This window comes from Arthrobotrys flagrans (assembly GCF_004000055.1).
Source record: "Arthrobotrys flagrans strain CBS H-5679 chromosome Unknown unitig_3, whole genome shotgun sequence".
Lineage (NCBI taxonomy): Eukaryota > Fungi > Ascomycota > Orbiliomycetes > Orbiliales > Orbiliaceae > Arthrobotrys > Arthrobotrys flagrans.
The window spans coordinates 1,399,155-1,425,737 of record NW_027137547.1 but is presented as its reverse complement, the minus strand read 5'-3'; the positions used below and the strand labels follow the sequence as shown (position 1 = coordinate 1,425,737).

At 48.0% G+C, this 26,583-nt stretch overlaps 10 protein-coding genes across 12 annotated transcripts; 3 read left to right on the top strand and 7 right to left on the bottom strand.

Moving 5' to 3' along the window:
* Positions 1-842: 842 nt before the first annotated feature.
* On the bottom strand, positions 843-2,693 carry DFL_001802 (uncharacterized protein; the record flags this gene model as incomplete). The annotated part of the gene is made up of 1 exon (XM_067630482.1): positions 843-2,693. One exon carries the CDS (start codon positions 2,691-2,693, stop codon positions 843-845), a length of 1,851 nt encoding a protein of 616 aa, XP_067493121.1.
* A 2,433-nt stretch (positions 2,694-5,126) lies between these two features.
* Positions 5,127-6,488, top strand: DFL_001801 (uncharacterized protein; the record flags this gene model as incomplete). Its single annotated transcript, XM_067630481.1, has 1 exon — positions 5,127-6,488. The coding sequence occupies one exon, from the start codon at positions 5,127-5,129 to the stop codon at positions 6,486-6,488; it is 1,362 nt and encodes a 453-aa protein (XP_067493120.1).
* Positions 6,489-8,262: 1,774 nt separating this feature from the next.
* On the top strand, positions 8,263-9,936 carry DFL_001800 (uncharacterized protein; the record flags this gene model as incomplete). Its single annotated transcript, XM_067630480.1, has 3 exons — positions 8,263-8,561; positions 8,985-9,375; positions 9,445-9,936. 3 exons carry the CDS (start codon positions 8,263-8,265, stop codon positions 9,934-9,936), a joined length of 1,182 nt encoding a protein of 393 aa, XP_067493119.1.
* A 637-nt stretch (positions 9,937-10,573) lies between these two features.
* Positions 10,574-11,336, top strand: DFL_001799 (uncharacterized protein; the record flags this gene model as incomplete). Its single annotated transcript, XM_067630477.1, has 4 exons — positions 10,574-10,639; positions 10,704-10,821; positions 10,894-11,136; positions 11,206-11,336. The coding sequence occupies 4 exons, from the start codon at positions 10,574-10,576 to the stop codon at positions 11,334-11,336; spliced, it is 558 nt and encodes a 185-aa protein (XP_067493118.1).
* Positions 11,337-11,783: 447 nt separating this feature from the next.
* Positions 11,784-12,836, bottom strand: DFL_001798 (uncharacterized protein; the record flags this gene model as incomplete). Its single annotated transcript, XM_067630476.1, has 3 exons — positions 11,784-12,379; positions 12,460-12,597; positions 12,662-12,836. 3 exons carry the CDS (start codon positions 12,834-12,836, stop codon positions 11,784-11,786), a joined length of 909 nt encoding a protein of 302 aa, XP_067493117.1.
* Positions 12,837-13,321: 485 nt separating this feature from the next.
* Positions 13,322-16,088, bottom strand: DFL_001797 (uncharacterized protein; the record flags this gene model as incomplete). Of its 2 annotated transcripts, none has more annotated exons than XM_067630474.1 (5): positions 13,322-14,316; positions 14,370-14,630; positions 14,702-14,827; positions 14,952-15,955; positions 16,018-16,088. In XM_067630474.1, the coding sequence occupies 5 exons, from the start codon at positions 16,086-16,088 to the stop codon at positions 13,322-13,324; spliced, it is 2,457 nt and encodes an 818-aa protein (XP_067493115.1). The 2 variants fall into 2 exon arrangements, with proteins under 2 accessions (XP_067493115.1, XP_067493116.1); XM_067630475.1 differs by having other exon boundaries at positions 14,702-14,806.
* A 1,183-nt stretch (positions 16,089-17,271) lies between these two features.
* DFL_001796 (uncharacterized protein) lies at positions 17,272-18,006 on the bottom strand (the record flags this gene model as incomplete). Its single annotated transcript, XM_067630473.1, has 1 exon — positions 17,272-18,006. The coding sequence occupies one exon, from the start codon at positions 18,004-18,006 to the stop codon at positions 17,272-17,274; it is 735 nt and encodes a 244-aa protein (XP_067493114.1).
* Positions 18,007-21,079: 3,073 nt separating this feature from the next.
* Positions 21,080-23,010, bottom strand: DFL_001795 (uncharacterized protein; the record flags this gene model as incomplete). The annotated part of the gene is made up of 6 exons (XM_067630472.1): positions 21,080-21,100; positions 21,168-21,410; positions 21,475-22,323; positions 22,382-22,717; positions 22,780-22,929; positions 22,996-23,010. The coding sequence occupies 6 exons, from the start codon at positions 23,008-23,010 to the stop codon at positions 21,080-21,082; spliced, it is 1,614 nt and encodes a 537-aa protein (XP_067493113.1).
* A 102-nt stretch (positions 23,011-23,112) lies between these two features.
* DFL_001794 (uncharacterized protein) lies at positions 23,113-24,429 on the bottom strand (the record flags this gene model as incomplete). 2 transcript variants are annotated; one of them, XM_067630471.1, is made up of 4 exons in its annotated part: positions 23,113-23,209; positions 23,429-23,546; positions 23,754-23,780; positions 24,402-24,429. In XM_067630471.1, the coding sequence occupies 4 exons, from the start codon at positions 24,427-24,429 to the stop codon at positions 23,113-23,115; spliced, it is 270 nt and encodes an 89-aa protein (XP_067493112.1). The 2 variants fall into 2 exon arrangements, with proteins under 2 accessions (XP_067493112.1, XP_067493111.1); XM_067630470.1 differs by having other exon boundaries at positions 23,429-23,543.
* Positions 24,430-25,317: 888 nt separating this feature from the next.
* Positions 25,318-26,241, bottom strand: DFL_001793 (uncharacterized protein; the record flags this gene model as incomplete). Its single annotated transcript, XM_067630469.1, has 4 exons — positions 25,318-25,811; positions 25,865-25,999; positions 26,083-26,155; positions 26,218-26,241. The coding sequence occupies 4 exons, from the start codon at positions 26,239-26,241 to the stop codon at positions 25,318-25,320; spliced, it is 726 nt and encodes a 241-aa protein (XP_067493110.1).
* Positions 26,242-26,583: the final 342 nt, after the last annotated feature.

Below are 26,583 nucleotides of genomic sequence, written 5' to 3'. Positions count from 1 at the left end.
CTGTTTATGGCGTCACGTTTGGGTTTAATGATTCTCATGCAACAATCCGGTGGAGCATTGGATGTTTGGATTTCCCTGGTTATGTACTTGTGAGTGGGATCACGCGAGTAATGGGCGGCTGCATTACATGTGGTATCTTCATTGCCTTTTTAAGTTTGAATTCCATCGCACACCCTTTTTTTTTTCTTTCCTTTTCTTTTACATCTTTCCAGGTTTTCTTCGATAATTCGGCCCAACACTTGTACAACCCCACGTCGGCATCAAAGGACTGCGCCCCTACTATAAGTGCCGGTATCACGATTGTATGGTCGGTGTGGCGCTAAACCAAAAAAAATGAGAGGGATCGAAACTGAACGTTTATATCATCTTGTTCATCTAGTCTCGGTGCCAGGGCAGCCCCTGATCAATAGATCACTCTAGTGTAATTTTTATCCCTTTGCTTCTTTGTATTATATGTACCCAACCACTTACCCTAATATATGACATGTTGTATCCTACATCTTCCTGACTGGCTTAAAACCCCATAAAACAGAAGTCAAGTTTGTGTGAAGGATTAAGTTCGTATGATGATGATGTTATTATTATTCGTAGTGTGTACTGATATGAATATACATGTACTTGTTTGTATGCGTGATGATTCCCAGAAAATGTACCAAAACTCCGTTCTAGATATCGCCAAAATGCAAGAAAAGGAATGATCATAAAAAGAAAGTATACCAGTAAAGGAAAACAAGCATGCGAATTATTACAACAACGTGGCGTTCGTTTCTGACGAATGTGGGGGTATCTGTCATAAATGTCATGAAATATCATAAATTTGCATTACAGGGCCGTTATTTTCATTAATAATAAAGGTGCTGTTCTGTGGTCGAAAGACGTCCGCAAAGGTATTCTTTCTCTCGCCTGAGATCCTCGACTTCGCGGCGGAGGTAGTTGAGTTCTGCAAGGTAATCTTGGTATTCCTCCGAGACGGATTCGGTTCCGATTTCGACGTAGTCAAATCGACCCCATGACGATCGGATGAGTGATCGCAATCTCGCTTCAGCCTGTGCTTCCATGGATTCGATGGCGATGACGGCTTCGGCTTCGGGCCTTACTGGCATCGGGGCGTGAACCTGTAGGCTCGGGGATGGGCGTCGAGATTTAGATTCCGATGGCCACGATCGGTCCACGGACGAGGTCTGACCAGGGTACACGTCGTCCTGAGACTCCTCGAAGCGAGTGGCGCACGAGACATCGCTGAAACGTGTGCTTCTGGAGTTTCGAGACGATCTTGACTTCCTAGCTGCAGAGCGGTACCAATTCTCCATATCGGCAAGATCATCGACTCGAACGGTGTCAAGCCCGCTATATGCGTACTTGCCGCTGAGCTGGAGTTTAGACGCCATCATGGCGGCTACCACATTCTCTTCCTCGTCATCGGTTTCGATCTCAACATCACTATCGAAAGATTGCATCGGGCTGCTGGAAATGCTGCTGGTGTCATCAACTGGACTGGGCGACGATTCTACTGAAAACTCGCTCTGCGTCAAAGATGGGCTGTCGGAAATCGTAGTGCTCGCAACAGACAAAGGCCGAGAGATCGAGGAAGCCATTTTGCGGGATCTGACAGCGATGTACGCCTGATCCTGGGCTTCGAGGATTTCTTGTTCCTCGTCCTCGATGAGCGAGGACCGCGAAGATAGGCAGGAAGCCATGTTGATACCAAGACCAGTGCACTGCGCTTGGCGCCTCGAGGCCGCGGACGAAGAACGAGATAATCCGCCAGTGCGATACGATCTGTCGAAATCCTGTGGGATAGGATTGCTAATCACGGGAAAGCCAGAGCGAGGCTTTGACGAGTTGGGGTTGATAAGATTCGAGAGAGATGGGATGCTGGGGGTCTTGAGGTGAAATCCGCGCTTTTTACCTGCCTCTGATGGGCTATATGTCTGCTCTCCAAGTTCACGGACGCTGTTCGATCTGCTGAAGCCAAATCCAAAGCTTCTCTTAGAGCGCAAATTAAGCCTTCCGGAGTATGGTGTGCCTACGGAAGTCGGCGAAACAGCACTGTTGAGTCCAGAAGACGGCGTCAAAGATGGAACGGCGGAAATTGGGCTGGTTTGGATTTGCTTTGATCCATTTGGAATTACAACGGTTGGTCGCTGAGGAGCATTGGCCCTCGTGGAAGCCGAAGCCGGCTTCTCAACGATGGTATATTCGTCGTTCTGGTTAAGGTCGAATGGGTATGCTTTCTGGCTTTGTCTCTTCTTGCAAGCTGATAGTTCTCGCGCAAAGCTTTCGGTGGTCGAAAGCTCAGGGCTACCAGCAATCACCTTTTGGCCCGCGGCGACTTGAAAGGGGACATTGAAGATGCTGCAGATTGTTCCGCTGCGGGGGTCCACCACGCGCTCTGCTACCGTGGGATCAGGCATCTGGATATGCCCATTGATGACAAAGTAATATGTGTACCTGCCTCCCATTTTGAGGCCGTTAATCGATGCTCCTGTGCCGTACTTGGAAGAGCCAAGGCAGACTTTCCAAGTTCCAGCGTTTTGCTTGAAGTCTCTGCCCATGAGGAGAGGTGCCGAGAAATTATCCCAGGAGCCAACCAAGTGAACAGTAGCAGTGTCGCTTGGGGTCCTGATGCTGAATACGACGATTGCCCTATCGCTAGGCAAGCTAGCTGTGAGCTGTGTAGCGTATTGGGCCATTGCGTTTGATGATAGTGGGGAGTAGCAGCTTTTATTGTTGCTTGGCCTGAGGTAAATGATTGAGGATGGCTCGCGAGCCTATGTGAAACGGAGATATTCAAGCGGAGGGAATACTAAAAGGTTGGACAGTATATAGTGAATGGCGCAGCGGAGTTATAGAAGTTGAGATAAATGATTCTGATGCTGATGCTGATATTCAGATAGGTGTGGCGGTGATGCAGAAAGTGAGCGTTTCATCGAGGGGAGATATCTCGAGACCTTTATAGCTTATGAAGTCTGAAACGAATTCCTGACAGGATATTCTGGCAGCGGATGCATCTGCCGGAGCAGAGCAATATGATGGCGTTCACCCGTCCTCGGATGTCATCGCAAGGAAGGCGACGATGTGGAGGAAAGGAGCCAAAACAGTGGAGGACGAGACGAGACGAGGATGGTGGATACCGACCTGAGGAGGGAGTATGAGCTGTCATGATAGATCCTCATCTTCGCCTGCCTCCTTATCATGCAGGGAGAGCTACCCCGGTCCCTCATCGCGAAGTTACACATGCGGAGGAAGAGCAAGAAGGATGTCATTTTCTGGGAGAGCAAAGTTATTTGGAAGGTGAGGTTCAGCTATCTGAGGTTGAGGTTGACAGGCAAGAACAACAATGTGAAACGAGGAAGTTCGCTAAAGGCTTGGGGTTGAGCCGGTTTCATGACGAAAATAGTACTCCTAGCCTGCCGAACACACAAGGCCATTGTCAAGATGTTATTTTCCGAAGGGGAAGGCGTAATTGTGCTTCGTTTCAGAAACTTCCAAACTTCGGCTCGAGGCCTTGATGAAGTCTAGATTACGATACTGAGTATCAGAACCCGAGGGATTACTTAGCTTCCAAGAACGAAGAGAACAAGTAAACGGACTTTATTTTGCTCACTTATTAGCTAGAAGCTGATTAAGCCTCAGCTCGAATTTCCGCGAGCTCGTGAGCATTCGATGGCGTATATCACTCAAAACATACATGTCAACCCCCCAAAACGGCCAGATCAAATGTTCAATACTCGAGGGTACGACAGCATGTCAGACTTTGCGTAGATCGATTGTAGGTGTAACCGGGCATCTGCTTTGGACCTCTGATTGCTCGACGACAAGCCGGCAAGTGCAACCGCAAGAAGCCGTGGTGAGGGGCAACCATAGCCTGGTCTTGTGGACATGCATCTTGGGCTTCGGCTGTTTCAAAACCAAGCAGGGAGAACTCGGAAGTTTCAACAGCACCAAGGTGATATTCGTTGCGAAGAGATGCTTCAGCCGCCATCGGGTTGAAACAGCCGAACGGCCAGACAAGCGCTTGTTTTCGAAAACTCGTGGCTGGACCAATGTCTGGCGATATGGTCATGGCTGGTGAATGGCCTGGTCCACTCAAAGAAGGCATCGAGGCGTTGGAAAACAAACATTTAATCGCTCAACGATGAAGGAGGAGTTTTTCCTTGGACTGGGGTATGCGCAAGCTTCAAAATATGAAACGTAGCTTCCTGCATGCAAGAAACATCTGTCTGTAGCGTAAACGGATTTTGGAATGGTATTAATCGATAACGATTACTTCGTTCTGTATCTGAAACGTCAGTACGATGAGGTGCAGAATCGACTCGACAAGAGCTCTCAGAAACGGGCAAGCTTAAGACGTACCTCGATGCCCCGCGTCCTCTTACATAGACAGTACTTCAGCCGTTGTATAAAATATCTTCAACTCCACCACTCCGAGCTTCTTTCTGTTTGGGGTTCCGTCTGACTTGACATTCCCAGGTATGGAGCTCATTCAAGTCACGTAGGCGTTGTTCTTAGTTTCTAAAGCCTTCGAGCTAGCCGGAGCACATGGTATGCTTGTCGACATCGAGAGTTGAGATGTAGGCAGTTATGATTCTATCGATCTGTATGTTGACGGCTTTGCTGGGCGACGTTCCGTGTTGTGTTGCTCTCAACACAACGCAAAAATGTTCAAGCGGCTTCCACACCCCTTTCACACCAACCTCCTCGCCATCAACTGTCCACCACTCCTATCCTCGCCACCATCCAATCAACGGCCTGCCATCCTCAGCTTCATTCTCTAGACATCTGGAATACTGCTTAATGTGACATTACCTTGCTATCGACGGTCTTTCGGTTTTCGTTACTTGATTCTGTGTCTTCGTTCTTTTTTTTTTTTTCGCCCTGTCCCTCACCTCTTCAAAGTGACCAACTCGTAACTTCCGCTTCGACCACTCCCGATTGATCTCCAGGCTACTCCCACAATAATCTGTCGAGCCGAAAAACTATCGTTTCTGCATGTCGTTGTGATTAATAGGGTGAAGGGGCAAAAAGTGAAGACGGGGGCGAAGGAATAAACGAAGAACGGGCGTTCTTTGGTTTGCCATCCTAATCGGAGCCTTGAAGCCTCGAGGCCTCAAGTGCGTCGTCTGATGCCACCACCATCCAGGGAGATGGCCCGACAGATGAAGCGGGAGGCCGACACACTGCCGAAAGGCCGGGACCAGGCCGAGCCGGAAAACGACGAAACAAGCCTGGAAAGATTCCTCGATGATTTTGATTTACAGCACGGCGGGGATGTCGCTGGCGGCATTGACAGAACCGACAATCCCCGAAATCCTGAAGACGGACCTCCAACACGGGGTCATAACGACCACCGGTTTCCCAACGGCCCTGGGTGGCCTCCAGATTCCGATACCTCCCCATATCCATATGCTACCCCTTCTAGACCTTTCAATTCAATGGTTCCGATTCCCTCACCAACCCCACTTTCCACGTCGAATGTCTGCACACTTCCAGGTGGCATAACAACAATCTGTATCACCGACAAGCATGGCTCAACAATAACTACGACAATCATCAATCCCACCGACAAGTCCCCGGATCTAATCCCAGAAACCAGCAGCGGTATATCTTATACGACAATCACTGCCGACAATACTGGAACGGTAACAGACACGGCCACTATTGTCATATCCGGTCAAGCCACCAGGGTCATATTCCCACAACATGACAAGACCGGTTCTCCACCTCCGCCGAGTCCTCCACGAAACAATCGGAGAATGAAGGATATCCTGTTGGGAGTTTTCCTCGGTGCGGGATTGGTCTTATTGTTTGTTGCATGCTTATTTGGGTACCGGGCATACAAACGGAAGAAACGAAACCGAGGGCTTGCCAATGACGATACGCCCACGGATTCGGAGCAACCACAGCAGACTACTCCTGAGATGCAGGTCACGGGAGTTGCCGTCACAATGCCATCAATGGCAGATGCTCCACCTCCCCTTGCCCCGCCACCCCCTTTCGTCGCTGAACATGAACCTGCGGGATCGCCGGAGGACCCACGAATCGTCCTACCTGTTGGTCGCATGCCACCATCTCCAATCATCATCAACCCATTTTCCGATCCCACATATAACTCTTCATCCGGAATCGAGGACTACGTAGCATCCAATGGTGTCCCACTGGGCAGAGAGCCGGAAAACCCATTTCTGCATCCAGACGATCGGTCCTTGAATATGCTCGGGCGTCGACGGCCAAACTCGGCAGGAGACTTCCCGCCAGAGTATACTACCGTGGACGGTGACCCGATTGACCCCTCGGGTAATAGAGTCCGCGAGGAACGATTCCCGTTTGGGGATGAGGCACTAAGCTTACGGGCAGAGAGTGATGCCGGCTCTATCCATAACAGGGTGGTCGCAGAAACCATTCCTGACTACCAATACGACGATCCAAATGGCGTGGCTGACGGATTTCGGTATAACCCTTCCGCTTCGGGACAGCTACCCCGATAAGCTTTACCTCGTTTTCCTGTTTCTGAGCTTGATTATGATTCTAGATTCTGCCGACGCTTCGGCAGCCACTGGAGTCCTCTTTACTTCGGAAGTTAACGAAGATATTGGGTATGTTGTACGATTAGTTGAAAATTTTTATTACCTTCTTTATATTTATTTTGTCCAGGGATGGCGCAATTTTGGTCGGTGGGTGTTAGTTTTTTTGTTTAGGAACCAGGCACCAGCTCTGCCGTTTTAGCTATCTACTGATTCATGTTTAGATGTTTCTTTCTGATTATGTCCTGTGGGATTATATATGCATGTGCGGGCGACATTTCCATGGAAAGCGAAAATTTTTTGGTATTGTTAATGTTGAATTAGTTTCTCAAAAAAAAAAAGAAAGAAAGAAAAAATATCGGACACTTGTATTTTACGCGGAAGTTATGATGACAAAAGCCTTTGGTTGGCTTGAGCCCTGTCATCCGAGTTTAACTGTATATATACCCAAATGCTTCCCCAGATATCGACATCTCGATCTTATGCCTGGTTACCTGCTTGCTTACTTAGCACTTACCCTTTGCGCTGAGTTGCACATGCCGACGGAGGATTGCGGTGAGCAGAAGAGAATTGTTACTTTTCGATCTATGACTTGGCAACCCGGTTGGTGGTAGCACACAATTCGGTTTACGTCTGCATAGACAACCAGTAAAGCGCCGGGAAGTCACTGCTATGATATGTTTTGGCACCAGCTCGGTCCTGGGCATCTGCGCTGCCGGGCTTGGCCATCGGCCAAGGTCTCGGCTGTGATTCAACAGCGATAATTTGGCACAGCGAACACCAAGAATGCCCAGGCCATGATGGATGGGAGGGGGGATAAGTATGTGCATACCTACCTGAGTGCTTGCTTAGGCCGGGTCTCTGCTTCGGGCATTAAAAGGGCAATGGGAACCTACACCTCTGGTCTCCAAGCTCGTCTTCCGTTAGCATCTATCTGTCTATCTTGAGCGTGGCACAAGTGCATCGCTGATATCAGACCGATCTTTTGTCCCCTCCCTCCTCCTTCCAAAGTCGTGCAGTTTTTTTTTTTCTTGAAAGGAAGAAACTTCCCGCTGGATCTAGTACTACTCGCCCATATACCTCATCCTTATGGACTTTCGGCTGCTGTTCCTGCAGAAAGTCGAATCCGTTGAGCAATAGCATTTGACCAAGCACACTCACTTCTGCCGCAAGGTTAGTGGTAAATCTTGATTTTCGTCAGCGCATGAATATATAAATCCAGACCGGTTTGGGCTTTTTGAGATTCTCCTTCTCCCTCTACCTTTTCCTCCTCCTTCAGAGGTCCCGGGAATGATCTCCATGTCGCGTAAAAAAGTCACAGCCTTCTCAATGACTCTACTCCGTCGTAGGCTGGGGGGAACGAGCCCAATTGACCTTGCTGTCTCCAGACTTCAACGGCGCCTCCTGAGATCTAAAATAAAGGTGGTTAGGTCCTTCGCTAGCCACTACATACCTGCTTAGGTCCTGCAGTGCCAGCTACTCTAGTCCAGCATGCCAACACTAGTATAATAAATTACAAACGTTCGGCATTCTCGCGCCCTCGTCTTTCTTTATTCGACTTGGTTGTTCTGGTCGTCTTCTGTTCCCATTCTCTTTAGCCTAGACAGGAATCCGAACTGATAGATTGCTGTCGCGGTACTGACTCTGTCCGTAGAGTCAATCGGGAAACCGTTGAACCAGGTTCTTCTCTTCATCCAGATCGTATTCGGCAATAGTGACCAAAGCGAACCTCTCTTGGATGTCTTCGCCTCCTCCTCCTGCCGAATTTCCCCCGCGCGATCCAACCAACTCTACCGATAGCAGCGACACCGGGTCGTTCTTGTCGCAGAAAAGCATACGACCGCCTAACGATGCCCGGCGGCCTTCAGCGATTGCCTTTGCGGAACCGAACGAGCCTCGTCGACCCTCGATTCAGTTCAAGCGAGATGTGCCCAATGGGAAGCCCAACAACGTGGGGAGTGGACCTTCCAGCTCGAGCTTGGGAGCGGAAAACCGGTCGATTCGAAAGCGATCGCTAAGCTCCCCGCCCCCTCCGCCGTAAGTAGTGTCTCTTTCTTCCTCCCTCCCTCCCTCTCTTTCTTTCATATCGCACTGTATTATATTGTACCGTATCGCTTTCGTTTTGCTGTCTGTCTCATCTCTCCTGCTTGCATGTTGATCTACCATTTCTTCCGTCTATCGACACCTCCCCCCCACCCTTCGTACTATATAAGTATCTACAACCCTAGTTCCCACCTCCCAGCGCACAGAGTCTACCTCTCACCCTACCACCGCTGCGACACCCCTACTCAAGGGAATATCTCGGAAGCGGCCGTTATAGCCACTTCTTGCATCTGTTTAATCTTTCCCTACAAACAGACCATCCTTTGCCTCTTTTCCTTTTCCCTTTATCTACAAACTTATGGTAATCGCAAATGAGCTCACCACCAAAATGCCCATCGCTCCGTCCCCGGAAGATAGGACCTTCATCAAGAGAGTCGGCTTTGATACATTCAGCAACAAGGATGCCACAGACTTTGCCTTGACACTGAAGTCTAAGCACAAGGATTACAAATTTGGTAGAGGATCAAGGACGTTTCTCTGTGGAACAGACCAGAACGACTACTCGACTATTGCCTTGGAATGGCTTCTCGAAGAACTGGTGGACGACAACGATGAGATTGTCTGCCTTCGGGTAATCGATAAAGATTCCAAAATGGCGACTATAGACAGCTCAACCCAAGAAAAGCTTTACCGTCTGGAGGCGGATAAACTTCTTCAAACGATAATAAGCAAGAACGACGAGGACAAAGCACTATCTATAGTGCTCGAATTCTGTGTCGGGAAAGTCCATGACACTTTTCAGCGAATGGTATGTGATTTAACACCTGTGAACGGAGAAAAGGGACATGTCACTGATGCTGGAAAACACCACAAACAGATCAATCTATACGAGCCAATCATGTTAATAGTTGGTACTCGGGGCCGGTCGCTGGGCGGTTTCCAAGGTTTACTTCCGGGATCGGTTTCCAAATACTGTCTTCAGCATTCGCCAGTTCCCGTGATCGTTGTGCGGCCAAACGAAAAACGGGAGAGGAAGAAGCGGAAACGTCAAGACAATCCTGCTCGAAGGACGTACATGGACATTATGAACAAGACGCCCCAGTTATCAACGATAGATATGATGCACTCCAACAGCAGCCATAGCCGAATATCCGCCGATACGACACCTAGTACAACGCCGGCACCCCGGGAATCAGCGACATCCATTTCGGAGGCATCCACAGGCCCTACTGGCAGGAAGGATAGTAAAGATCTTACCGGTGACCAGGCGCAGTCGTTGAGCGAGAAGGTCTCGGATTTGAAAATTACACCCAAGGCTGAATCACTAGATACCAGCGAGGGCAATGAGACCTCCCAGGAAAAAAGCTAGTGGGCAGCATTTCTGAAGCGAAGGTCCATCTGACACTTTCTCTCACTCTTCGGTGATTCTGGCGTCTGCGTATTCCCTCCACCCTTCGAAGGACGGCGGTGAGTGTGATCCCGTCGCACGTCCCACTTTTCTTGTTCTTTTTTTTTTTTTTTTTTTTTTTTAATTTTGTGAAACTGTGAGAATTCTTCGGCCAAATATACCAATGGGCGATGATATGTGGGGTTTGCGCCTTATAGATCTTTGGATCGTTCTTACAAGGCCCGGGAAGGACGATGGAATTCGAAGGATGAGATGGCGAAGGATGAGGCTAGACCTCCTACCCATATATTTCCTATTATTGTTTTTCGCTCGCGCTCTCTCTCTATCTCTCGTGTTCAATAATATAATACATGACCTCTTCCTTTCCACCGCCGTGTGCGTACCTTAGAAGTAACTCTATCGTGATGGAATTTGTTCAGGCGAAGCCGAAGGCCAAGCGTTGGTCTGTTGGAGTCAAACGTGTCGTTTAAATACTACCGAGTACCTAACGACCCGACGACTGACACAGCACATCGCAGCACCCTCCCTTCACCATCAACGAACCCAATCATCACCTCACTATCAGTCCCCGCCGTTCGCTTTCCGACCAGCCTCTCCCATGGACTCCAGCCCTGAACAGACGCCTTTCGAGGCTGTCACAGCCCATACTTCCAAGCTTACGAGGGTAAGCCCACCGCTACGCGACGCACTTCCCCTAATTCCATCACAGTGTTAACGGACGACCATAGCAATACCAGACTTATTTAGATAAAGTCACGCCTCACGTTCTGCCCCGATGGGTTGGAACCGGCGTTCTCCTCGTTATCTTCTTCGCAAGGATTCTCTACGCGCAAGGATGGTATATCGGTACGGTCCCTCGCAGTGTCCCGACGAAGCCTTGATAGGTACTGACTCTATTGCCACGCACCCTCTGAATAGTTGCCTACACGCTCGGAATATATCTTCTCAACCTTTTCCTCGCCTTCTTAACCCCCAAATTCGACCCCTCTGTAGAGCTGGAGGAAATGGAAAACGGTGGTCCGTCAGCCTTACCGACAAAGGCCGATGAAGAGTTCCGACCTTTCATCCGTCGGTTGCCAGAGTTCAAATTCTGGCACAGTGCCACCCGAGCCATCGCAATCGGGTTCTTCTGCGCCTGGTTCGATATCTTCAATATCCCAGGTACCATCCACCCATCCAGCCCCCCTTGTTTTAAAAATTCCTTAGCTTACCTTCATTGCCTTTCTACAGTTTTCTGGCCAGTCCTCGTAATGTACTGGATCATTCTCTTCGTCATGACCATGCGACGACAGATCCAGCATATGATCAAATATCGATACATTCCGTTCAGTTTTGGAAAACAGAGATATAACCGGTCATAGTGTGAGCCAGCTCCCCAAACCCTATTCCGTTCCCTCGAGCTCCGACAATTCGCAGTTTGCAAGGTTGGCTCCGAATACGGGATTTCCCTTATGCTATTTAGGTTCTAGGCGATGGTGATTTCGCACACTGGGTTTCTATGGATTATCGGCTATTAATCAACGGCTGGTTCGCTTTCCGTTTGAAGGTCTTGAGAGGGAAATCTAAAACTCGTAATTCTTTGGGGTTTTCAAAATCATCATCTGCATGTCCACCTCTCATGTGCTTCTTGTACATTCATATTGGTGTTTTTCATTTACACATTTGGCGTCGATGTTGACGGGGTCAGGTAGACTTTTCTTATTCTTACGCCCTTGCACATGGTACGAGTGTTTAATCTAGATATGGTGGGCATAAGCGCCGAGCGCTTAAGCTTGAACTTAATGAACGGAGGACGGACTCTTATTCTCTTATTCGTGTGTCCATTTGACATCCTTGACCTTATTCGCGAAAGCTTCCATACCGACTTTCTGATCCTTAGATCCGAACAAAGCGTGGAATACACGCCTTTCGTACTTCACGCCTTCACTTAGCGACAGCTCCTGGCTTTGATTGACCACTTCCTTTGCAGCCTTGATGGCCAACATTGGGTACCCTGCGATCACACCAGCAGTATCCGTTGCGCCTGCCATCAATTCCTCAAAGTTGGGGAACGTTCTTGCGGCCAATCCCCATTTCTCGGCTTCCTCTCCGCTGAACGTCTTCCCGGTAAGGATGATTTCCATAGACTTGGACTTGCCGATTGCCCTCGTCAACCGCTGAGACCCACCGGCCCCGGGGATGACGCCCAATTTAACCTCAGGTTGACCGAATGTGGCATTCGCAGTGCAGTACAAGATATCAGCCATCATCGCCAGTTCGCAACCACCCCCCAAAGCGTAGCCACTCACGGCAGCGATGGTGGGCTTGTTCAGGTTCGTAATCGTAGTGGACCACAATTGGATGAAGTTCATCGAGTACGCCTTGGAGAACGTCAAGTCCTTCATTTCTTTGATATCGGCGCCAGCTGCGGGCCACGTGAAATATTTTTGTATTAGAAAACGGTGAATTCCAGCATAATGATACGTAGGTAATCGTGTAAAATACCTGCGAAGGCCCTTTCGGAGCCGGCGAGAAGGATGGCCCGAACGGAGGGGTCCTCATCCAACTTCTGAAGGGCATCGTTGAGTTCCTTGAAAAGCGGCGTGGAGAGGGCATTCAATGCCTTCGGGCGGTTGAGAGTAACTAGCGATACGTTAGCGATGGCCAAGACGGCGTACGTGACGACTAAAAAGGCAACGGTGCATACTCTTCCCGACACCATCGATGGGCTTTTCAACAAGAATATTATCGTACTGCTGAGATGACGTAGAGTTGTAGCGTACGAGTATCGCCCTCGATTGACCGGTTGGTTGTTGTCGGGCAGCCAGCAAAGACGACGACGTCGGTAGGCATCGCCGGATAATTGATGTTGGCGGTCTCATCTTTTATAGATTCTACCTGGTCGCAAAGATGCTTAGTTTTTGGAACTTGATTCTTCAGGATGCATTCGATGCGGGAATACCTGGTGGTGGCCAAGCTCCGAATGGTTTTCCTGGGGTTTGCTCTTGTTCCGAGGTTAACCGCCTGTCTCAACCTCAAGAGAAGCCGCACGTGGTATTTTAATTCTCAACACGAGTTCGCAGGGAACGAGGGCAAGATTTGTATCAGGGCCTGCTAAACTTTAGTCTAGTTTAGATGGAATGCTATACTCTAGATGTTTTCCTAGCCTCTACCTTGTCTAAACTTGTAATCAATCCGATCCCCACAAACTGCACCTGAAGACTTTGTAACATCAACAATAAGATAACTCCGTATTCTCCGACCGATGCAGATCAAGATTCGCTCCGATGCTATGCTATAAAACCCAAACAAAACAAACAAGAGTAGAGGTCATGCACAGGAGGCTTTCGGCCAGCGAAATCCAAGCTCAACCTATGTAAACGGGGTTGTCCGGAGCGGCGCCTTGGTTGGTTTGAGTAGGGCCTCCGGGTCTTCGGGGACCTGGTTCATCTTTTGGCCGTTTTATGGGACGGCGCTTTGATTCCAACCGGGTACTCGGCGAATCTGTAGAATCCGTAGCACTTCCTGTCGTTATCCGACCGTTCGCTTTGAATTGGCCTACAGATTGCTTAAATACGGGGCGTCGTGCCTGTTGTTGACGGGAGGTCCATTCCTCAAGCGTATCCATAGGGTCAAAGTCATTTTCATTTATGCCGTCAGCAGTAGTAGCGCCTGGCAGGGGCCGCAGTTCCGCTTTCGCTAGGTTGGTTTTTTTCTGAGAAGCCATCATCGAACAGGCTGTTAGAAGTTCGGTAAATTTCTCAACTATCGGGTCCGTCATAATCACTTTGGAAAGCCCACCCCAGGTAGGGAGAATAACGGATAAACCCTCTGGGGATCGACTCCTCGAAAGCGCCACATAGGACTGCCCGGCGGCAAACGATTTTCGGATGTCAACGGTAGTGTAATCGAGTGTCATTCCTTGGGATTTGTGTATCGTCGTCGCCCAGGCCAGCGTAAGCGGTATTTGAATACGCTGGAGTAGAGCGGACCTCGATTCGTCGAAGTATATCTTGCTATCCCAAGCGACCGGGAATATTGGAATTGGAGGTCTCGGGGTCATGGTTCCCCCTGACTGGATAGATGCCGCCGTAGTCAATGGTAGGAACGATACCAAAGGTATGCTCACACATCCGTCCTTTTGCTTGGAGTCGAAAAAGACCTTCAGGATAGTTTTACTAGATTTCTCGGATCGTGCATTTTCCAGAAGTTTGTCCAGAGTAAAACGCTGGAACCCTTTTACGATCCCTCTTGATCCGTTGACAAGCTGGTTTTTCACGTCCAAGTTACTAACCAGCATGACCTGAGCGTTCATTTTCAGCTTCAATTCCCTCGTTGCTTGGAGAGCGTTGAAGTAAACGTCTATAATGAATCAGCATAGCACGGCACTTTTGACCCTACTCAGATGCACATACCATAAGGATTTCCGACGATCATATTAAGCGGTATGGTCTGAGTCCGGTCGATAACTACCGCGTCCTCTGTACGAGGAACAAACCAACCCCCGTCTATCGACTTGACAGAGTACTCTTCGCCGGGTAGCTCGCTCAGGCCTTGCCGGTTCTCGGCATCAACATCCCTCCGGTGCGAATACAAGTTGGTGGCACGAATGCCGTTGGGGAGCTGCAGTAATGGCCGACTGAGCTGGCGTAGATAACTTGAGACTTCTGGGGTTACTACTTGGGAGTTAGTACTCAAAGTATAAATGAATGCCGGTTTATTATAGTGGATAAAGGTGATCACCTACAGTTGGAGTGTTTGATAGAATTCAATATATCAACCCACTCCTGGTCGCTTTGTCGGTGGACTTTAGTGAGAACAAGGCTTTTGAAGTTTAAACTTTGCCATGTTTCTGTTTGGAAGACAAATCTGACTATCAAATTGGTTAGTCGGTTGCTTTATATAAAATTTACTTATTTTTTTATTATTTATTATTTTATTATTTTTATTATCGCTGATATTGTTATTATCATTGAAGGATAGTGGTAAAATCGTACCTGAGTCGTTCATGCGAGATTGGCAATTCTTCCCTTTACAAACTAACCATCTATTATCGTCGATGAGTTCGGGGAAATAGCAATCGTTCGCAGGCGGCGGACCGTCAAGAAAGCTTTTTCCCTTCAGGTATCTTCTTTCGGCTTTAGGCGGGAAAGGTTCCGCGCAATGAAGACAATTCTTTTTGTCCTCACGCTCCACCGGTGGGAGCTGGTAAAAGTCACCACAGACGATGACCTGCATCCCTCCGAACGGTTCCTGGGACATTTTGCCACCACCTCTATGAAACCTTGCTATCCTATCCGCCTTTTCCCAAAGATCGGGGCTCACCATCGATATTTCGTCCACGATGAGTACATCGGTTTCTTGCATTTTCTTTCTAATGACTTCCGAAAAGGCGCCCTTGGTTCGCAGGTAATGCTGGAGACCCTGCTCACCCGTACCCAGACCAAAGAACGAATTAATTGTCACGCCCTGGATAAGTACTGCAGCGATTCCCGTCGGGGCCGTTACAGCGTAGACAAGGTTATCTTTGGCCAACTTGTACTTTACGTGGGCTAGCACGAGGGATTTTCCGGTGCCTGCTGGCCCAGTAAAGAAAACATTGTCGCCCTTCAAAACCGCCTGCAGGATCTTATCCTGCTCGGGAGTCAGAGGTATGGTCGGTTTCTCTACAATCTGTGGCGCTCTTGGAGGTTCGGGTTCGATTTCCTCGAGGCAGCTCACGAATGAGCTATCTAATGGCGGCGGCGATACGGCATCCATTGCATCGGTCACAATTCTCGAACCCTCGCCCTGCCGAGGGATTTTCTTAGGGTGGATAGGTTCGAGGCTAGGCAAGCTCTTGTTACTTGCAATAGGCCGAGCTCGTTTTACGCTGGATTCGGATTTTGCTACGACTTCATCCTTGTAGGTTCCGAGCCACCAGTTCATAGCCTCTGACCTTGTGGGGAAGGCTTTATAAACAGCTCCTGGGTACCCATCGACGTATAGACGGACTTGATCCCTAAATCGAAATGGTGTGAGAGGAAGTCCCAGGGGGTGGGGAAATGAGAAGAAATGTATTACCATGGTAAGTCAAAGATGCCAGTAGTTTTCCCCTTTGCAACGGCGTAAAACTTTTGCTTTTGTTTCCCCATTTTTAGCCACATGGGGTAATCGGTTCGGCGGATGAAAAGGTAAACGATGGTGTCGGGGTTGAAGGCTCTCCTGACAAATTGACGAGCTTGCGAATGAGAGAGGCGTTCAAGTGCGTTGCAGCTGACGACGTTCGAATTTCAAAACAAACTATGATCGACCGTCGGTTGGAGGTTGGAGATGAGGCTCCGACGGCGTTGTGAATGGCGCGTCGTTGTGCCCTTGTTTCAGGTTGCTGCACGTGATATTGGCGACTCTCGATCCAGACCTCCACCCCAGCAATTTGATGAGATGCGTTGCGTTGCAGCCGGAAAGCAAAAGCTCCGTGATAGGATGATACATCGGTAAGTACTTGCTTGCGTATAACAGATTGCTTGCTTAGGTGGTACTTAATTCTTACCAGCTCCTGGCGTAAGGTAAGCTTCGGGGCGGAGGAATGGCAGGCACAAGCTAAGGGATCGGAGTTTGCATGTGCCCGATCCAGGAAACAGTTCCGACCATGCCCAAGTCGATCCGGCTGTTTTCGCTTACGCTGTTAGTACTAAAGCCGAGAGGCCATGTCTCGCCCCTGCAAGAAAACTTCTTTCGATACCGAATGCGGCACTCACAACCCCCCAAGAGCCAGCATTCTTTTTTTTTTAAAAAAAAATTCTGCATATGTATGAACAATGAATGGATTTGTCTATGTGTAGCAATGGTCATAGTAAATGGTGAATGTGATATTAAGAAGTATATTTGATTCACTAAGCTAAGTGTAAGATAAGGCATCGGAATGACCACCTTTTCGAATCCTCCCATAAGCGTTACCAGGTGATGTGTCCAATTATATATGTACAAGAATATCGGAAATTGAGAGTAGGGAACTAGGTGTAGATGGTATAATAAAGAAGAAAATCCGTTCCTAACGCCCAACCTAAAGATACGGATTATGATAATGATATATGATATGGATGGGAAGGCTAAGTGCCGAGAGCGAAATTCAAGAGAAAACAAAATATCCCATCGCTGATGCATGCGTAAATGGTATCCCGAAAGAAAAATGCCTGTGAACAGATGAAAAAAAAAAAGGCCAAAAAAAGGAAAGAACTCGCTAATCATGAATACTCGTCATTCGTTCCTGCCGAAGAGTTCGTAAGTTCCTACAAGGAACTCCAAAGAAAAACATGTGATTTTATATTTTTCTTCTTAAAACGCCGGTATCATGTTCGAGGACGAGTAGTATGTAGATTCCACGAGAGTGTTTGTTGAATCGTAAAAACCGGTTCCATTAATTTGTTTCCTGTTCTTCGATTCGTAGAAAATTGGTTCAGCCATTGTAGGCTGTGGTGGAGAAGGTGGAACGCTTTCGGAATCCGAATCGTCGTCCTCGATAAGCTCTGGGGGGCTCATCGGAGCATGCGATGAGGTTCTCCTCAAAGCGTAAAAGCCATCCTCCTCTTCTTCAAAATCTTCATCGGCGTCAACCTCGTCGACGTCGATGACTGTTTTGCTATAATCGTATGCCGGATGTCTTGAAACGGATACGATATGACTCGATTCCCATTCGTAATCGTCTTCGCTGCTTTCGGATTCCGGGTAATCCTCTGCGAGCGAACCAATGTGTTCTTCCTCCTCTTCTTCGGAGATTGTGTCCATGATGTTCGATTCGTCTTCCTCCGTAGAGTTTCCGCGAACCATAGCATTGAACCAGGCATCTTGTTCCCTCTCAGCTGTTTGCAAGTGGAGCATCAATCGGTCGAGAAGGTTTGCGTGACCGACAAGGAGTCTGAGGTCGTGATCAGACTTGGCAGCTTCGGACGATAGCTTGCCTCGAGCCTTATGGGCGAGGTAAAATGTTTGTGTGATGGACATTTTGGATTGTTTCGAAGACTGCTGCTGCCTTCGAGCTTGTAATAATGCTGGATGTAAAGAGGCAGACATTGCGAAGGAGGGAGGACGGGAAGATGGCAGGAATTTAATAGTCGAACTGCTTAGCCTTGTAGGATCTTGTGCACTAAGTGTTTGTTGGGTGGAGGATCCAGGTGGACGGCGGAGTTCTATTGGCGGGCAGGACAGGATGAGTCAGTTTGTTGCAGCGGCACACTTTGACACTTCTGAATCCGAAAGTAATTGAAATTCCAACGGGCGGGTGTGATATCAAGTATGTATGTATGTCAAGTATGTGTGGGAGATACAAGATAAAAAAATGATTGATTTGAGGAAACGAAGCCGGCTTTATAATCAAAGTCGGTTACTAATGAAGCTTATTTGATGGTGTGCAGAGTTGAAGGTATATTTCCTTTTTACCGTGCTTGAGTCCGCCGGAGCAAAAAGGAATTTAGGAATTCCGAAGGCCGAACCGAGTAAAAATATGAGGGCCTTCGTGAATGAAAAAAATAGAAAGAAAAAGAAAAGAGAAGAAAAGAAAAGAAAAAGGAACGGGACGGCCGAGGAGGGCTAATCCAAGCAGAGGCTGACAAACAAACAAAAAAAAAAAAACCCTTGCTGAAACTCACCTCTGCGTATTAATGCGCCCGAAAAAAGCTGTTGTTTGATGCGTTCAAAGAAACTGTAACTGGAGACCGTTGTTTGACGGAGTGTTTGGGCTCTAATTATACTCGGAGACGAGATGAGATTGCTTAATATTTTATGGTTGTCGGGAACTGGCAGCCTGATGGAGAGCGGGCGTGACGATGGTTTTAAGCACGAAGTAGCAATATCATTCCTTCGTCCACTTGACTTTCAAAGTTAACAGTTCATGACGACGCTGCCCACGACAACAGATGGCCGCTGCCGTGCTTCTGCTGAGTAACAACAGGCTTGGACGAAGGGGAAAAAGAAAAGAAAACAGAGGGAATGTACATGTAGGGCAGGGTCATGCAGCCTCGCATAGCACTTGCGTGGAAGTAGGAAGTAACACATCACCGACTACAACCGACTACATGGCTTTTAGGGCTGCACGGCTTTTTCGTAGTTTACGGAACTCAGGCCAGGCGGAGCTACTCCGTAAGTGGGCAAAAGTATCCGCCTTATCCCACCGTCTGCCCAAAAGCCTTGTACTGGCGGATGACAAGACTTGCGAGCTTGACCAGGCCCCGGCCTCTCACCAATGACCACGATTGACCCGTCGGCCATCATCAGCTGAGTAATCTGACCGACCAACTGACTGCCTGAAGAGAGGGTGTGACTCTATCAAGCGAGAATTGGGGCCCCACTAGTACTGATGCACGCATGCATTTCATATGAATTCATTTTGATTCCGTACTTTATTCGGCATTGCCATTTATTAAGCGGGCGGTGCCCCAGATCCGTCGGCGGGTTGCTTACCCGCCGATATGGATGTGTTCCAGAGCCTACGATGGCCTGAATAATGCAGTTCGTTAGGATCCAGTCGAAATCAGTATACTTATCGAATCGATCCTATACATACGTAAGTTTGAATGGCTGGACAGCCGATATTCTGCAATACGTATATATGTACTTAATCAGTACATATGAGTTAGGACGCTGCAGAGACCCAATAAAGCAGGATGGGTTGTGAAAGTACCTTTTCGTATTCGTACGAACAACCCTACACATCATCAGCGTCGAAAACGGGGGAAATTGGAAATTGGGATCTGGCAACCACCAATAATTTGTGTAGGCCTTGTCGGGAGCTCGGGCTTTTGGTTTATCTCCACGGCCGGCCGAACAGCGAGGGCTAGCCTACATGAGAGCTCTTGCTGACAGATTGACTAATGGCCGCCCATTCGCTAAAACCGCTCGCTTCGTTCAGCGGAAGCTGTGATTGATACCCTCCGTCGCTGATAAGTTAACGTCGGTTTGATCCGAGGAATCACTTTGACTTCAGTCAAGTTTCCCGCCGCCTGGGTCCCTAAAATCCACAACTTCCGACCACTTCCTTCCGAAGCCTAGCTTGGATCTCTCGTATTCGACTTAAGTAATCACTCAATGTATTCCATACTCCACTGTGTACATGCCGTCATCCATCTGATTGTCGTCAGGGTGGGTATTCACCATTTCCCTCAATCTGCTACGTTTCACAGACATCTAGGCAAATTGACATATCCGTCGGTATCACCGACGAGACTCTCGCTTTCTGAGAATTTAGGGCTGAATCATCTGCCCAGCAGCTGCTTCGGGCCTGGAGTAGTACAAAAGTGCACATGCCAGCACATGCCAACACCTAAACTAACCACCAGCAATTCGGAGGCCTCGACGTCCTAATATCCAATGATACCTTGCCCGAATCTGAATGTGATGTAACAGTACCCACCTCTAGTTTATACCCCTCATCCTGTTTCTGTTCTGTGGGCACAAGAAACTGTGTAACCGAGTCATCCAAAACCGCGGAGCTCGATGCAACAACTCGAAAATTCTAGCGAGCTTCTTTTCACTTTAGCCGGGATCAATTTGTTCCCAATTAGGTCGTAAATTCCTGTCCGCCGATTCAATTCTGCATCGTCGCGTCATCGGGAACGATAGGGTCTTCACAGGAGCTTCCCGTTCCTGTTTGTTCCGTCGGAATCTATCGCACGAGCCAGCCATCGAAAAAAAAAAAAACCAGCCCACAACTTCCACCAATCAATTACAACCCTGAAGGGTCCTATGATGTCGTCTACCAGGGTACCTTCTCAATCAATCACGTTGCATCTCGTATTCTCAATACCTATTCCTCAAACTGCACCTAGAAATGATGCAAGATTTAGAGTGATTACTGATAGACTGGTCAGTGCTCGAGGCACTTCCTGCCAATGTGCACAGGCGTTGCAGTATATGGAAGATTCATCATACCCATTGGACATGCATAAGCGATATGGTAGGGCTGAAGACCCCCGGCTGAGGAACTCCATCAGAACAAAGCAAAGTATGTGTACACGAAGATCGAAGGTGGAAAGAAATACAGTTGTCTACTTGTATAGTATATAAAATAAAAATAAGGGAAAAAAGGGGGGAGGCACGAGAACATCCCTCAGGCATAAAATCATCCGGGAATTTATTAAATATACAGTTGTTACGCCTCGAAGGCCCAAATCTGCAACAGAAAAAGTATTAGTCTCTATCGCGGTTCTGAAATTCGGATATATTCGATCGATGCATACCTCGAGTTTCCCTGTTTCGGACTTGGCACGTTTTGCAGCTCTCTTACAGGCCGAGAGTTGAAGGTCAAGGTCTTCCTGGTCAGCGACTAATATCTGCTCGCCGTCTTCATCACGGACTTTGAATTTACATGCCCGCTCCATGCCAAGCTTTGTCTTTAACTTGTAAGTGAACTCGTTGAATCCAATACCAGGTGTGATAACTGTCAACCGGGTTTCTTCTTCATAGTGGACCTTCACATTGATCTGGATTTGGAAGGGTTAGGTGTTTTCCATGAATACAATTTTTGCTACCGAATAGACAACTTACCTTTCTCACATCAAGGGGACGGCGATTGCCGCCCCTCTTGCTACCCCGCGCGCTAACAAGGTCAAACTCTTCGTCATCGTCGAAGTCCTCGTCACCATCACTCTGGTAGTCATCGTTATACTGCGGCTGCGGGGGCTGTCTTCGAGGCTCTCTGCGTGAGCCTTCCGATGGCCGTCTCGAGTTTCCACTCCTCCCACTGTGCTCGGAACCATAGTAATCATAGACGTCATCATAGTATTCTTCGTCCTCGGGATGTTCATCTCGCCTTCTCCCTCCCCTCGAACTAGGAGCAGGCCGTTGTCTAGAACTTTGATAGCTTCTATCGCTTCGGGCACTTCCACGCCTTCCGTAAGGCTGCTGCGGCTCCTCCTCATCCTGGTCTTCCTCTGGGACATATCCCATTTCATCTCGTCTGCGCCTCTCTCTCCCGGCATCTCGCTTGCTAGTTTGACGGGAGGGTGCTTGTTTAACTGGGAAAGCTGCGCCATTATCTCGAAGGCGATTCGAACCAGGATCTTTCTCTGGAGGGGGTGTGGGTGGAAACACCTGTCGCTCTCGGGGAACATTCGGATTCGGATTTGCATTCGAAATTTCCTCGGTCTTCTTTGATGTCTTATTCGGAATTACCAAGTTCGATGCAGCGAAAGATAAAGACTCTGTTGGTCTGTCATCAACCGGCTCAACAACTCTCTTAGACTCCGTACCAGAGAAACCAGTGAAAGTGTTATTCGCATCGGTTGCTGCTACTAATCTCGCCTTTCCAAGATAGTCTTTTGTTTTGACGTTTCGGACCTTCGCGTCGCTAGGTCGGTATAGCACCCCGACAGGAATGGAAAACACTGTGTAGCCCTGTATTCATTTCTAGTTAGTAAAAGCTGTCAGAACCATCCAATGATGTTCTATTTACCTCTCCTCCATCACGTATAGCCTCGTCAATGACACCATGGTCATCTACTTGCTTTTCTTTCACCGAGTATCCCCAGTCTTGCATACCAGCCTCCCTCTGGTTCAGGTAGATGTAACAAAGACCGCGATTGAATAAAACCTCACAAGAATATAATCGGAACTTAAGGCCTAGTTGCTCATAGTCGATCAGGGTGTTCCCTCGCAAGTACAGGAGCGAGTCATTAAAGTTGGCGAGGGCTTCTTCGAAATCTCCTAGCAAGAAGTTGGATACGCCTTGTTGAAAGTACGCGACGGCGAAGTAATTGTCTAGCTTCACGGCCTTTTGGAATGCTATGACCTATGTTCAAACCGCTTGTCAGTATTCATACTATCACAATATAAATCTTATTGGGAACCAACCGCTTTTTCATGTTCTCCCAAAGTAGCGTGGATCACACCAATATTGAAGAGGATTTTAGAGGTATCACCAATTCTATCAAATTGTCGTAATGCCTCGTCGTATTCATTTCCATCATAGTGCATGATGGCCTGCACCCAAATTTCGATTTCCTAGCGTTTCAAGTACGAGTCAGTTGCCGCCTCTGGTATGAAATCTATACCATTTCATCAACCCACCTGTTTTAACGACATGATGATGATGTGCACTTAGTTCGCCGAGGACTAGTGCGAATATGTCTTGACGTGCCCGGCAACGTCGTTAGCCAAGTATATCGATCGAGTGGTCGACTAGCGCTATCTAAGCGGAGGATGCGAGTAGAGAATACAGTCGCCGATATTATAGCAGCAAGTAACGGTCGAACTAGGGTCTGTGCAGATTGGTATATTATATCTGAATTCGTAGAATATTTGTTAGAATTCTTACGGGAGCCGCATGTAAGAGCAGTAATAGCGAACGCTGCGTTGGAAGGATGGGATCGAATGGATATAAAGGAGAGGTGCGAACGAGTTTCCCCAGACCCATCCGGGTTAAGTATAGATACATGTACACACGCTTCCAAGCTGCTGGGTAGTCGCTGATTGGCTGTTCAACGGAAGAAGTGTCACTCACATCGGACCAGCTGCCGAATGAAAGGGAAGAAAAACACGGAATAGGGCCAGGAACGCCTGCCAATTAATCGGGCCACAGGAACGCTTTGAGGGCTGTCGACGAATGGAAAGTTGTGCTGCTGGTCGTAGCCGCCGATTAGTACTGGATCCCCACTTCTGGCAGCCCACCGCCCCAACATATATACACATACATACATGCACCCACCTGGGCGGACAGAGATTCCGAAAGGCAACCCAAGCCCACTTACACCACGTACGTATGTATATACTGTCGGACGATTGAATAAACCCAGGTCGTGTTAGAGTTGTCGAGATATGGTACTTACAGAAGAATGCGATAGATCTATGGAATCCTATAGAATTCAAAACTGGGGGCTGTAATATGCGGGATATCGATATTTTATGGTTGTATAATACGACTGGGCGCTAGAAACACCGGGTTCAAGCTGCCGAATGTGCTACTCGATGTGCTTGGCTGCACAGCACCGCACTGTTTAACTGAAAGCCAGCAGGAGAAAAAGGTTTACAGAGAAACTACGAGTCCAGCCCGTACCGGAAAGGGGCGATGGGGAATACTGATGGATCTGGAGGACAGACAAGCCGGCTGGGTCCAAGAAAAGTATGTATAAAGAGGAGGGAAGGAATCGCTGGAGAGAAGCCCGCCGTTGCTGAATTGGGGACCGTGGCGCTTAGAGGAAAGCCTCAACTCTGGGCAGGCTACTTTCACGGAATGCCAATGAATTGGATCAAAGATCGTGGACCTCAAGCAAAAAGGGAAAGAGACCAAAAAAAAACCCCCCCCGAATCAACCAGTCAATATATCAAAAGGGTGAAAGAGTGACCTGCTCCGACGGAAGAATTGAAGATTCAAGATGATAAAATTAAAGAAAGAAAAAAACGAATGTGGTGAGCTTTGCCGAAGAAGAAAGAAAACCATGGTCAGGGTCGAAGGGGCGCTGGGATACTTAACTCACGAGCTTCACGAGTTTTTTTTAGCCTCATGGAGGATCCCACACTGGACTCAGTGTACGTATGTAGCAGTATCGCAAGTCGCCCTTTGGGGGGACGTCCAACCTAGGCTCGAAACAAAAGTTGGCTTCCCCTTGCTCCCGTTTCATCAAGTGTTTCTATTCCCGACGGCACGCCAATAGAACAAGCGCAGACTACTTAAGAAGCTCGATGTCCCGTCATCCGATAACCCTCTGACAGTCGCATGATTCCAAAGATCACCAGCTGGAATCCTCTGTGGCTTTGGTCCACTTTTTCTCGGGACCTGCTCGAAACGCTATTCGGACCCGAAACTGTTTGAGGGAGAGACCTCAACCGTCTCGGGCAGTGTCTGGGGTTGACCCCTGGCCACGCCTAGCCAATCACACCGAATCGACGGCAGACGTCTGGATCTTGGTTATCAACATATATGTGTACACAGTAGGCGCATACGCATGGTACATACATACTTACATATATTGATAGGACTTCGGATTTGACGTTCCACCGAATAGTTACTGAGATTTCAAAGAGATATGTATGTACGACGTATACTGCTATTTCATTCTCAACTATCAAGATCAGTCGAGTATAAGACAACATTCACCCCACGGACCAAATATATCCCAGGTTTGGACCGCACATCCGCAGATATATATAAAAGAAGCACTATTGTTGGAATTAATTCCAAAGCTCGGGGTCCAATCTTATAACGAGTATGCTATATGTATTACAATCATGCATATGCATGGCCAGCTTCTCTTGGGATCATATATCTACAACGGTATCTGTATCTCCAATTAATTTACGCCGGGTCCAACCCGCTTAGAAAAAGAAGGACTAAAGCCTGTCTGCCGTACATAAGAAGGCGCGGCGTTTATACCGTCCGCGAATTCGAATCATCTATAGCATTCCTTTCCCTGTTTGTTCAACTCTCTCCTCCCATACAGTCTTGCCAGAGCAAGAACACACAACTTTGTCATTTTCCCATATCCCTGCACTTCGAGCTATCACGCCGACAAGAGTTGCCTCATCGTCTTGTTGGAAAGGCTCCGTACTCGATGAGAGAACCATGCTTCTTCCAATGAGCTCCCAAATAGAAATGCTAACGTCAAGAACAATACCACCTGATCCCGCACGACTGACTTCAATTTGTCCGAGCTTGCCTCGAGCTTCATTACCCCTTGTTTCTTCTTCCCAAACACCACCGGTTGAAGAAGCACCTCTAGATATATCCCCGTTTTGTCGTATACTTGCTTGGTAGATCCCTGGTGCGAGACCCTTGAGACTGATGTCGACAATTGTAAAATCCGGCCCAACTTGGACCAGTCTAGCGAGGCCACGGACAGGATTCAGTACGTTGGGTGCATGTGTTTCCAATATGCAAACGGCAGCACCTAGAATTTTTATTAGTATGCTATCCGAAGCTAAGGCAAAGCATGTTTCCTACTATTTGCGTTCCCAGAACCTCTCAGGATACAGTCTTTCCCAATTTCTTGAAGTGATGCGGATATCTTCGAAGGAGCAGCTGTGCCCTCAACTTCAACAAGCTGCTGTTCAAGATGGCATTCAAGGTTTAGTATTCCTGTAGCTTATAATTAGCACCAGGGAACTTTAGAACACCATCTACTTCAAGCGCCTATTATTTTCAACGCCGGCTGCTCCCACCTTCAACCTGAAATAGTGCATTTTTGACACTGTCAATGCATCCCTCGCAATGAAGGGGCACAGCAAATAAAGTCTATGAATGGGATATATTTATTAGTCTTGGGATAACTAGATTTTAGCCACATGGTAGCGTACCTTGAAAGGCGCCCGTTCCCGCATTCTTCCTTTTATAGCCCTTATCGATTGTGAATTTAAATTGATGCAGTGTGAAGTATATTTCCTCGTGAATCAAGATTCGGTTTATGACTTAATTCGTAGTGGGAAATACAAATATATTGATATTGGGAAGAAAAATGCCGAAAGTTTCGAAGCCCTCCTAGTGCTAATTTTGGTATTGATGGGAACTATGGATTGTTCTCGCGGAGGGGTTTAGGTGATGTAGTGGCGATCGAGTTTCTGCACGTAACCTAGATCGGCTCGTCTGCTTAGAAATATGTATTGGATGTATTCACTTGTCGACCCCCAGGCGCTGTTGTGCGCCACGAACCGCCACATGTAATT